A 13,418-nucleotide genomic window follows, 5' to 3' on the forward strand; every position below is an offset into this window, starting at 1 on the left:
TTATACAGAGCGTAAATTCTGCCCCCAAACTCATTTGAGACCTATTGTTTCAGGTGTTTACTCATTTTCCCCTTCTTCCCAGGAGACATTCACCTTTCTCTTTTCCCCAGCTGGATAGGCATCCTGGGTCTTTAGGCTTTGCTAAAGAATTTTACTGCTGTGCTGGAGACAGGAAGCCAGAAAGGAAAAAGGGATGGCAATAAAGGCTGGTGGTGGAAAAACTGGAAATTTGGCTGTAGATGTCCTCCAAAGGAAGGACCCTGACAGAAAGGAATGAACTTGTATTTGGCACACCCAAAGGGCCAGAGATAATTTGACTGGAAAAACTGTGCCTGTCAGATGAATTCAGAAACATGCTTTCTAGATCCAGCCAGCATTGTGTATTTAATTTTCAGATTCCCTCTTTAGATCTTTGTTTACAATAACAGATGAAAATAATTACTTTTACTTTCTGCCTCTATGTTCTTCTATTTTCCCTAAGGCAACAACAGTAATAAAAAGAGTTAAAGGAACTCATGTTCAATTATTGCCAACTATATTTTTTTCCAAAGTATCACCAGATATGGCTGTGGGACACTTGTTCAGTCACTTTTTACTTTCTGGGTTCTTTTGGTTTTTTCTTTCTTTCCAAATTAAATCATTGCACACTGATGGATCTATAAGCCTACAGATCAATCCTCTGCCTTCCTATATTTTAGGGAGGGGATGGAAAACTTTGAAGAAAGCATAAACCAAGATCGCATATGAACATTCTGACTTTAAATATATTACTGTAACAAATGGTGAATTAAATTACAATCATGTCATTCTACTTGCATGAACAATATATTGAACAATTAAGTGCTAGCCACACTTGAATGCAAAGAAGCATGCACAGAATATGGCTCTGTCATAAAATATGTGTAAAGAGCCTTGCTGCTTTGTCACTGGAAATAGGTTTCTGATCTAAAGTGATTCCAAATCACTGTCAAGAGAACTATTAAGTATAAAAAAATTAAGTACAGTTGGAATCGGGTGAGAGATAATAACTAGGTAAAATTTAATTGCAATTAAATAGCCCAGGTAGATGCCTATCTCCTATAAATTACAACACAGTCAGTGCTTACCCACATGTGAATGTGCTGGTACATTTCAGCTGTGTACACAAAAGTGTGACTCTTTCTGGACCTGTATGGATCAACTGTGCTCATGTGACAGAGCAGATGTACAAACCTGCTGGAACCAAGTAAAAGTACTTGGTACTCTTTGTATCTGTTTGTGCATCAATGTCCATTTCTCACCAGAAGCAGCTGATACCTTACAGCGTGCAAAGTGTGTGTCTGCCACCGTGCAGCTTGTCCTATGTGACTTTGTTAAAGCACCTGCTAAAATTGTATACATTTATACATGTCAAGGGCAGAAGGGACTGTTTCAACAATTTAATTTGACCTGGAATCTTTAAAAGTGGCTAAATAAATTGGACAGAATCAAATCACACTTGAAAATAACATCCTAAGGTGCCCTTCAGAAACATGTTTTTTAAACTTTCAGGTCACAGAAACCTATTGTACCCTTTGATAGGAAATCCTCTGATTAATTGTGTAATTTGTGAACTACTGCTACAGTGCAAATCTAATGCAGAGATGTATTGAACTAAAAAGCCAAAGCCGCCAAAATTTTCAACGCAATGGCAAATAACAGTTTAAGGACTAAATGAGGTTTCCAGTCAGGAATGTATCCTTGCTCTAGTGTCTAGAAACTAGTGTTTCTGATAATTTTGAAAACCACCAAGCTTTGTTTTGCTGATTTATGATATCCCAGGAATGTCAGAATGGAACTGTAGCCACTTTTTTTTTTTTTTCCTATTAGTTACCTGTTATTTATCCCACATTTAATGCAGAGGTTGCCATGTATATTTGTAGGGGCCCAGGTGACTGTTGTATTTTTAAATGAAATATTGAGACTCACCAGTGAGGAATAGTCATAGCAGCATGACTGTTCTGTAAGTTTAGTATAAAAGCTGAGAATTATTCTGTAGAGACTTTGTCTTCTTTGATCATTACCAAGGTCTGGCCAGGAATCATGAGAAATATTCACAGGACTAACAGAAACCAGAATAGATCAAATAAGACACTGACGTCCAGAATAGCAAGAAATCCTCACAGAATTCCTCATTTAGTTGAATTACGTAAGCAAATATCCTATTTATTATTTATAGCTTTTAATTTTTCATGAACAATGTTACTTTGGTGCTTGTGATACTCTGTACTGAGGAAATGGAAATATATTGTAATACTAAGTACTTACATGGGTCAGTAATTACAATTTTATTGGAAAAATATCTGTATTTTGAGGGAAGGCATAGCAGTTAACCTTTTTCAGAGGAGTCCTGCTCTAAGTAAGTATTGCATAGCTGGGGGGGAGTCTTTGAGCAACTCTTCTCAGCTTACTCATAAAGAAAAAAATCCAAAGCACACTTTAAAACTTCTATCTGCCTAAACAGTGAGTAAAGCTTAAGTAATTAACATACACTAAGCCCTTTAAAAGCAGAAATTAAAATGACTTTTTAAGTGACAAAGGGGTAGCAGGAATGGGCCCCATTGGTTGCTCCCCTCAAATCCCATGTGGACCATCCTGAGCCACGAACCTGCTGTGCTGAGATGGGCATGACTGACAGCACCAGGACAAGGAATCCCTCTGAAGGAGTGAAAACAAGGCTGAATTACCTCTTATAATTATGAGAGGAAATCTCAGAGGTCATAGCTGAGGTTAGCAGTGGGGCAGGGCCGGGGTTGTGCTTGTGCTGCAGCTGCTGCAGTGCACCTGGCCCATTAGTGGGGTCTTGCATTTTCAGCACCGATTTACCCTGGAGATCAATAATTAAAAGGAGGGTTTTAAAAAAAAAAAAATACCTCAATGCAGAAGTATAGACTGTCATGTAGAAAGTTTTGAGCTGTCACAAGTGAGGAGTATATAATATCTCAGCAGTGGTACATGCTGAAAGCAGTATTATATCAAGTCTGGTTTGTATGTCACTTTATTTGTCCTCTTTTTCTCCTGTTCCCTCTAATGACAATCTGTTGGCCTTTATATTTCACACTCTCAAGGTACTGACAATGGCTTTAAGGAATAAATAAGGGAGGAATAATAAGTTTTTTTAATTATCTGTAATTCGAGTTAAAGCAGTTGCATTAAATATGTTGCTTGTAATGCACTGTTTTATGGCAAGGTAGCTGTAAATATTTAAAGACAATGTTCTAATCACATCAAGATATGTATTCCCTCTTTCTAGTCACCTATGTGTTTATTTTATTTATCACCTATTCCTATGGAGAACTCTAAAACTGGAAAAAAAGCAAAAACAAAACAAAAACAAAACAAAAAAAACAACCAAACAAAACCCCACCCCAAATAACCTTACAGGACCTGCTGCCAGGGTCATCATAATGAGATCAGCAGTTGTACCTGTTCTACTATCACTGTGAGCAAAAGAATCAAGGTGAATAGAAGTTACAATATAAGCAGTCCTCTGAAGCTCATCCCAGTCAGATGGGGACCTGACCCTCCCAGCTTACCCCAGAATGTGTATTTCTACAATTTCAAAGAACTAAGCTGAATTAGAATCAGCTTAGTGAAGTGTATAAAGCATACTCTTTCTTACTACGGTGAAATTCTAAAAATAATTATTAAAAAAATTCAGAATATTCTTTCATGCTAGCTACTGAATCTCTTATTAGTTTTCTAGGTTTTTACTCCAGAAATCTACTTAATGTAATATCATATGAAATGAAGCAGGAAGGTTAGTTAATTTGCTCATATATTTAACACTAGCCCTTTTTTTAACCTTGAATATCAGATATTCTAAGCTTCACCTTGCAAAGTACTCCTGAAAATTATTTGTGGACATGACTATGGATTACTTTAAATTCATTATTTCTGTAATGAGATTGTCTAGGTATCTGGCATTTCAGCTGTCCCATCACATATTTAGCTTAGCCCATATTTCCCACTTTTTACCCAATCTACCTCTACTGTTCCCAGATGGCATTTTTTGAAGACAACTCTCCTCTATAGCCTAGGTAAAGACTGATGAGACTATTTTTATTATGACCTAGGAAATTATTCAAATGGAGCTCTCCAGAGGCATATGGTTGGCATTATGAATATTTTAGAGAATCATCTCTGAAAATCAGGCCAATAGCATACACACATGGGGCCAAGTTCCACTCTCACTTATACCTTGGCAACCAAGATGATTTCCCATTTGGCTTTGCTGTGCAAGTATTTGTTTGGCTTATTGCATGCATGTATTTTTTATCTGTTTTTCCCCTTCTTCAGCCCTATTTCTCACACTGTTCCTATACAGAAGACAGTTACTGTCAGTGTGGAATGATTGCTATTTGGGGGCTACTGGCTATGTCTCTCTTACCTCATAAATACAGGAAAGAGGATGTGCACAGGAATGAAGGAAAATGTTCAGAAAACGTCTGGTGTAGCAGTGTCTTTACTGAGGCACCAAAACTGATGCAGAATATTTACACCACTTTGACCTCAATATTGCTGTGAACTCCATGCAGGAGAGGGCTCTGGGGAACCCACTGGCTCCAGAGAGATGCTACAAAGAGAAAGCACTTCATGGAAACTCCCTTGAGGACTGGGACCTGGAGCAAGGCAAAAATGGGTCAAAGCATTATGTACCTGCTCATCAGGAGATTAGTATGGAAGGGTTAACATTTCTAATTCTGATATTTCTTCTTTCTTACTGATTTTTTTTCCTTTGGTATACAAATTCTATTTCATCTGCATGATTTCCATTTATAAATTGAAACCTTTGGTAAAGAAGACAAACTTTCTGAATAAGAGAACTGAGAAAGCTCAAGAGTGAAATTATGATCGGACATGTGACCTTACAGAGTAGGAAAAATACTTTAAGAATTAACACAGTAGGACATAATAAAATATTTACAATGTTTTATAAAACAAAAAAAAAAAAAGCTAAAAAGATTTGTACTTACCACAATATCTTTTCCAGCCCACTTGCACTCATCCCTTCGGGAATGTGATACAGGCCAAACAATCTAAAGACACAAAACAAAAATCACATTGTGTTATTTCATGCTTCACCATTTACAAATTGCAGGCCAAATGCTTACACAGCCCCTTTATCCAGTTTATCTTCCCCCCATTCTTTTCCTTATTTCATTTTCTTTCTTAAAATTTCACAACCAAGAAATGAAATACTGGGAACAAAAACAGGAATAATAGGTGTTATAGTAAAAACAATCTTTAAGTCTGCATTGTGAATCTCAGCTGTCAATCTCCAGTCCTAATGATAAAAGGGTTGGCTCTCCATTGACTGAGTATTCTTTTAATCTTTTAAATCTCATGTAATGGAAATACAATCTCACATTAGAGTCCCAGCACCAGAAATGCTTCTCCAGTGTATCTAATAGTTCACTCTTTTGCTAGTTCAGTTAATTAAATAATAAAAAAGGATCCATGGTATTTGACAAGTATCACACCATCAAACTAGAAATATTTATGGTGTTCCTATAGAGCCACCCTAACACAACTAATCCTAAACCTGGGTTTTCTGTAGTGTTTGCTTAGCAGAAAATGGATCTCACCTCATACAGAGAAAATCCAGAGACCCTCACAGTCAATTATTCATGTTTCTTTGAAAAGCTTTTAGGAATTACATATAGAATAAAACATGATCTTCCCATAAAATGCCAGGCTATTCATTTGGGAGCCTCAGATAATGCAATATGAATGGCCTTAAGTCTGGATTACAGTCTTGGTGTTCAATATAGTTTGTTAATAGAAAGCAAAAGGCAAAATAATTAAAAAAAAGATGGAATGTGGATGATTGAAGGGGTCAAAGGAGATGCTGTAGATGATATTTGAAAATACAGTTTGCACCATTTTTTAAATTCAAACTTTTCTTAATGAAATCCAAACAGCAATTGAATATCATAAGTCTATAAAATAAAGCTGAAAATTTTATGAGCACATTCTCTCTCAGAGGATTCCCACTACTTCCTGTTGCTATTCTCAGTTTAAAATGTGCAGAGATGTGAAAATTTAAATTTACTAGGTTGAAAAACATTAACCAAACTTCTCAGATATCCCAAAAGGACTGGTTCAAGTTTAGTTCAAGTTTTGGACAAAAACCTCAGTATTTTTCAAATCAGTGTATTTCAAGCCAGATGTTCTTTTTCCTTAGTTTCACAGTAAAACCTTTTCCTCTAATTTGGTTTAAAAGACAGCTAAGTAAAACTAGTTTCAGTACATTGAAAAATTTGGCTTTTTGAGTATTGATGTTGCCATCAGCGTTTAGACAGAAACCTGAGGAGTTTTCTTAGACGGTAGAAGCAGCAACTGGTGAAGTTTGAGCTCAAGGGCAGCACTGGCTGCATTGTAATTTTGATTGAAGTTTCTTACATGACTCTCTTGTCTATAATAAACAGATCCTCAAACTCTTAATGCCTTTTGCCTATTCTTAAATCTAGTTTAAATTCTCTAAGTCTGTTGCTAACACACATTACCATGTTACTGACAGCAATTCTTTACTTAATATTTTAGTATTTGTATATAAAGTCAAATAGCATTCTAAAAGTATCTGAATATGTAAGGATGTAAAATACAATCACTCCCACTTTACAGAGCTGTTTTCTGCAATGGAAACACCTTCTTTCCTTTAATTATTCCAGATGTTTTGCACATTAAGCTATTGATCCCTCAGAGAATTCAAATAAATAGCTAGTTTCCTTTATAGCTGCTCTAAAGAGAATAGAAAAGAAAATACTCAGTTTTCCTTTTATCCTGTTATCCTTAGAGAATACAAATGAATAGCCTGTCTTCCCTCTGAACAGAAAACACAAAGTATTTATTGCTATCATCTTAGGAAGCTAATAGTCAAAAGGCCAAAAGGTCAGGAACACTAAGAAAAAAAAATAATCCCTCGGTATTGAAGCAATATATCTCTCATAAAAGAGTACTCTCTGGATTTTAAAATGTGCCATCGAAATACTTACTATAACAAATCAAACCTCTATCTCACTGTTTACTTTCTTGGTATTTTGTCTTAATAAAATAAAGAAAAACTTAATTATTTATTTGGAATCCAACTGAAGAATGACACTAAACTGCTTGTCAGCTTTTAATTAGTCACCAACTTTTACTGGAAAATTACAATCTCCATCAAGAACAGCAATGTTTTATGGACTTGTTTCTCTTTTATTAATACTAGAACTGTTTTGGTTCCTAAGCAGCAGAGCAGAGTATCTACAAGTGCTGGGTTAAAGAAGAGAAATCAGCACTTGGACTACCAAGTTCTTTTATCTGCAGACAAATACAGAGCAGTAAGGCCTTTCTGGTTAAACTGTCATAACAGATGCTTGGCTTTTTTAGCAGTTGCCATGAAAGTATGTCTTGTTTGGGGAATAGCTGGATTATTCACTTATCATTTACTTATTTTTTGTAGTCTGAAAGAAATATATTGTAGATTATATAGTCAAAGGTCACAGGCTCGTTATAAATTGCTTTTCATAGAGTCAGCAAATATTTTTGTTGCAACAGTATTCCTGAAATCCAAACACTTACTACATAATTCCAACAGTGCACAACACAGTCTGAGTAATGACGAGTCTTTAACATTCAAAGTACATATTTACATTGTACAGAACATGAATGAACATACCTTTTGATATTCCTTGATGTTAACCAGGTTGAAAGAAAATATGTGATCCTTTGCTCCAACATACAGCCGACCACGTTCTTCATCCAAGAGGAAAGTATGGTAACTGGAGCTATTAGCTAGTCCATGGAAATTGATTATATTGTTGGATTCCAACATTTCTGTAAGATAAAGGTAATGCTTCTGTTGTTAATATGCTCAAATGAAATAGAGACTTGTATTTTGACTTGTACGGATATCATTTTAGGAATTTGTGCTTATGGTGTAGAAACAAGTGAATGCTGGGCCCCTGAATGTTTTTATTTCAAGCATCCAAACTGCTTGTGAGATTCAGCTCTACAAACAGGTCAAAACAACAGTGAAACCAATTAAAAAACTGTACGAGTTTTTAGATGGCAAAATTCTATCCATGTATCTCATCAACTGTGGGTCAAAGTTCAATTTTGTCCAATCAATGAGATTTGAAAGGATAAACTTGGGGATAACCGGCTGACAACCACATCTAAACACAAAATCTATTTCCAGCAGAAGAAACTATTTCATAAAGATCTGTAAGTTATGAGAAAAGGGATAAGAATGACTAGCTGATGAGATAAAATAACATGTAGCACCTATTCTTAAATGTATTATATTCTGAGTTTTCTCACACAGCAGCATGTTGTTCCCTTGCTTGGAAGAAGAATTTAACTAGAGAAAGTAATCTTGCTTCTTTTTTAACCCAAGGGCAATTTTCTAGTTCTGATATTCCTCACAGAGATTTGCAGTTACTAAGGACAGAATTTTTTTAAGGATCCACAGAATCATCTTATCTATTCAAACTTTAACCAAGTCATACACATTTTTCTGAAAAATATTTTTACTATAAATTAGTATAAACCATAATAGTATAAATATGCATGAGAATGCACTTTCTTTATGCCTATGTATATTCATATCACGACCAAAACTGAACCATCTCTATCATTTAAAGGCATGTCTCCACTAGTAAGTCATCAACAAGAAAGTTTCCTGATGATGACAAATCCTACATGGTTCAAGCCCTGAGCTTGTGAATTATGAAGGCAAACATCCAGCTGTAGGAGCAGGAGCAGTTCCATTGGTGGAGCCATAAAGACAGATGAGAAAAGGAGTGAATACATCAGCATCCAAGGGCTGATGGCCAGAGGACATGGCCAGAGCTTCAGGTATGTAATGTCTGCATCAATTCTGCCACATCTGCAAGCCAAGGATGTATGTAACTCCTCTCAGACCACATGCCAAATGCCCAAATGTCTAGGATTCATCTAACAGTGCAGCAACCTTCTATGGCTTTTCACTTTTCAGTAAGATCACTCCCGTTTTCCACCATTATTCCAACTGAGGAGTGTAAGATACCATATCATATACTGATAGAAATCAAGAAGAAACTGCTGTTAAAACTAAGTTTCTGCCTAATTTTCAACCCATTTTCCTTCATCCTTTTGTATTAACAAGGAAGATGTTAGGTGGGGATTCTTTGGACCCAGGTAATAGTGATACTTAGGATTTTACAGAATTTCACACCTGCAGCTTTGCAGCTCTGCAGATGTTAAACTTATTTTTGATGTTCACTTACACCAGGTGGATTTTGAAGCAGGTTGAAACTCTGCAAAAACATTAGTAGGCAACATACTCAAGGAAGACAAACACTGTTAGTTGCATACCATTTGGGATAGCTTTTAGTGTTAGTATTCTTTGTACATATTTGGAAAAACTCTCTCTACCACCAAAAATAGTTAATTCATGTAGCAGTGCAGCAAAGCATCAGAGCAGACACCATATTTTGTTCCTTATTCTACACTTTTTGTCACTAAATATAACTATACGTTTATATCACAAACTTATACTGCTCAAGACTGAAGCTCACTTTTTAAAAATTATTTTTCTTTTAAATGTAACAATCAAATTACCTCAAGCAGTCTTGTCAAAATAATTCTTATGGCTTCCTGCCAAGTTCTAGAATTTGACTCTATTGTCCTCCAGTTCACTTATTTGCATTTTGTAAGAGACTTTACTAATTCTCTTTACTCTGTAATGACTGATTCAGATGTTGAATGTCGACTTGCTGAATAGTGAGTGATGTAGATGATTGATTGCTTAACTCATCTTAAAACTCTTTCTTGGCTAGAAATGCTCTGCTGTCATCTGTATCTGATCATTTTTCTTATAATATAGCTGTCAAAAACCTTTGTAATTTTTTCATCTTTGTTGGTTTGAACTCGTATGCGTATGATTCTGCCCTTTGTGACTGCAGCGTAAAGACAAATGTCTGCTGAAGTTGACGTTACACAAAGGTAAAACTGATAAAAATGAAAATGAGATCAGTTAGGCACACAGCTACTTGGCTTAAAAGAAGCCTGATATGATTTTTCTAATGCAGAGTTCTAAATATTCACATCTACAGACGGTGATTGACATTTTCTTTTCTAGTATTAATGAAAAATGTGAGATCAGAGCATTGGAGTCTAAGGTTTATTATGGCCAAGAGTAAATTACATCATCATCTTCACTGTACATAAGTCTCCACACTAAAACTTAAAAGGACCAGGTGTGGCTGTGCAGGGAAATATATATAGGTTTGTTGTTTTTTTTTAATTTTCCGTGACTTTGAGAGCATGCAACCCAAACATTATTGAGTTTTTATATGAACATGCAATTTAAAGCCAAACTAAAAGCCAAATACCATTGCCTTCTCTAAGAATGGGACATTTCTTCTACGTTTTAATTCAGTATGTGTCATATTCACATTACTGACTTTTTCAGACAACAACAGGATTTCCAGGGTCTGTTGCCCAAAAGATTAGGCCTAGACGTGCTCCAAGCAGTGTATTTTAAATCATGTGACATCAGGTTTCTCTCTGTCAGGAATCAGTTTGAAAATATAGGCTGAGGAGAAAAATGTCATTTGTGTGTTGATGACAATCACTACTAATTCAGATAGGTTTGAGCTACATCACAAGTAAGAGATGAAATCCTAAATATTTTTTGCAGTTCCTCTGCTGTTTATTCTAAGATATATGTATTCATCCAGTGATGAATGTGGCTTTACAGTCCATTATGAAACAGGGTGCTGAAGAGCAAAGCAATGGCATTTGCACAATCAATACAAATTAAGTATTCCACTTCCTCAAATTCATTAGTTTTAAAGTGTTTACTATCCCATGTCTTCAGTATCCAATGAGTGACTATTGCTGAGAGAAAGAGCAAAGACAGGGCTCAATCCCAGAAGGGCACTGGCATCCATCAATTCTACTAAGAGTTGATCACTCATGCTGGCAAGGTTAGTGGATGATCACTGATAACATAAACCAAGATTTACAACAAAGATTGCATTGTAATGACAAGAGGAAATGATGAATGCATTCAATCAATCAATGAAATTAATACTGTCTACCAGCATAGCCTAAATATTTTCCCTTTTTTTCCTTATTATTAAATGTTGGCCGAGCCATGACCTATGCAGACAGGTAATGGTTGCCTGTTCTTAAAGTTCTTTGGGGGTTTTTTTCCTACTTCCTCTATGATCTATGCAGTTATTTTTATTGCAAAGATGTAACATTACCATTTTTTTTCAGTAATTTCCCAGAGAATTTCTTCAGTAATTGCCCTGAGATAATTTTCTCATTTCCTTTTGACACATCCTCAGCTGCAGTCATGTCTGTAGCTTTGAACAGGAATGAATGAGCCCTATACAGTTACCCACTGCACACTGCAACTATGAAATGCTGTGAGGTAGATTTAAAGTGGGTGGTGGTATTTTGAAGATAAAAGAGATGTCATTGCTTTTGCTATTGGTGCTTCATTCCCACAATTATTAAGTGTTGCAGGTGACCCAAACTAACAGTTTCAAATGCACCATATCTTAAAAAATAATCATATTATAATTAACGTGATGATTGCTGAAACCTGATAGAGATTTAATTTCTCAGGGTTTGTAGGCTAGATGCCCCTAATAACCACTTCAACTAGCTTTAATTAACATTCCTGACTTACTTGCTCCATCTTAGTCTCCTTTCTCTGCCAGTGTCCGAGCTTGAAGTATTTGACCTTTTTCCATGTGCTTTTCTGTAGACTCTGCATGGTCTTCTATTAACTGATGTGTCTGTTGATCCAGTCTGACTTGTGTCAGAACATTCACTTTGCCAGATAGAGCTGGCAAATTTACAGAAGAAAACCAGTCCCTAACTCTTGCCTTCGTTTTAATACATGGTTATTTAATTTGCTAATGGAATTGTAACTTAATAGTGTATATATACACACAGAGGGCCAAATTCCTGCTGTGAAATCCATGGAGATATGCATGTGCAAGGAATGTAGATTTGGTTTATTTTTATCACACTTCTTCATTTAAGAATAAGCCAGAAAACCACAGCTATAGCTAAGATGAATACAGTCATGCAGATCCTGAAGTTTGCTTTATCCATGGTTGGTATTCCACTGTAAATCTTGTTTTATGTCTGTGTTCCCTCAATGGAGTTTGTCAGAAAGAGAACATAACAAAAGAAAACCATCTTATTTTTCACTTATCTACTAGCAGGCAAACCATCTAATCTTTTTAGAAAGAGGGAGTTTGTCTGTGCAACAACTTAAAAAATTTGTGGGCTTTGGCCTAGGTCCCTGTTACAGACTTCACAATGACACACACCAAGACTGTTTTTGTTGATGAGGGTCAAAAGGGCACATCAATTTCTCTAAAACCCAGAGGGAAGGTTTCCTAGTTCCCTCAGCAGGATTCGGGTCTGGCCGTGTCCCGTTGCTGGTGGCCGTGCAGAGCGCCTGGCGACGCGCGCCAAGCCAACGAGTGGGCTGTGCCTGCACAAAGCTCCCCACCTGCATTCCTCTGCCAGCAGCGATAACATCTCGCTGCAGGTCTCCCAGCAGCACATAAAAGATGAGTCAATGCCATTATGCCATCAAACAGGGATTTTGCTGAACTGTGAGCAGTGCCTCCCACAGTGTCATGCTAGAACATTTCCTTCTTCTCTCGCCAGGCTTCTACTTTGGCTACAGAGGATCAGGTGGCTGCATGTTTGCACATGCATTTCTTGCTTACTCAGATGCATATTGTGCCTGTTCTGTATATCAGCATGTGTATCTTTCTAAATAATCCCAGGTGTAAATTAGTCATTACTCTTTGAGTAATTATTTGCTGAATTCTTAGATACATGCAAGGAAAGGAGTGGGTATTTTAACATCCAACCTCTCCTTTAGCTTCCCCATTTCATTGCTATGAGTGCAGATGGTGACTTCTGCCCCACTCAAACAGCTATGGAAAAGGCAGGGATTGGCAGGAAATCAAGACAGCTTCCTGCAAGGCATGAGCCAGAAGAGCTATGTGGTAAAACCAGCAATATAAGCATGGAAAAGGCATCCTACTTGTTGGGAATCCAGTCTCCACCCAGGCATGACAATGGCCTTGTAACACAGTGAGATACTTCAGTGGACTATTTCCATATATAATGGAAAACTAATCTGAAATCAGGTAAGTTTGACTCCATGCCAGGTCTAATGCTTAGAAAAATGGCCAATAGCCTGAAAGATAACAACTCCTTTTCCCCCACCCAGGGTTTAACTATTTTTTACCACATTTATTTTCTTTTATTGACACCTCAGATATCACTGGGACCTTAAGATCTAGTCCTTAGTGAGGAGGATGGTTCAGTCACCCACCCTAATTAAAAAAAAACTTACTAACAGTCTGTGGTACAATTCAAACTTCTAT

At 36.6% G+C, this 13,418-nt stretch overlaps 1 protein-coding gene across 1 annotated transcript in view; it reads right to left on the reverse strand.

Moving 5' to 3' along the window:
• Nucleotides 1-13,418, reverse strand: part of SEMA3A (semaphorin 3A) — a 164,970-nt gene that overhangs the window by 109,473 nt on the left and 42,079 nt on the right. Inside the window, exons 2-3 of the mRNA XM_014884314.2 lie at nucleotides 7,682-7,839; nucleotides 4,995-5,057 (exon numbers count right to left, since the gene is read on the reverse strand). Coding sequence (XP_014739800.1) covers nucleotides 4,995-5,057; nucleotides 7,682-7,839 — 221 coding nt within the window. The remainder of the gene's footprint in view (nucleotides 1-4,994; nucleotides 5,058-7,681; nucleotides 7,840-13,418) is intronic.

The sequence above is a fragment of the Sturnus vulgaris genome, chromosome 5 (genome assembly GCF_052056855.1).
Source record: "Sturnus vulgaris isolate bStuVul1 chromosome 5, bStuVul1.hap1, whole genome shotgun sequence".
Lineage (NCBI taxonomy): Eukaryota > Metazoa > Chordata > Aves > Passeriformes > Sturnidae > Sturnus > Sturnus vulgaris.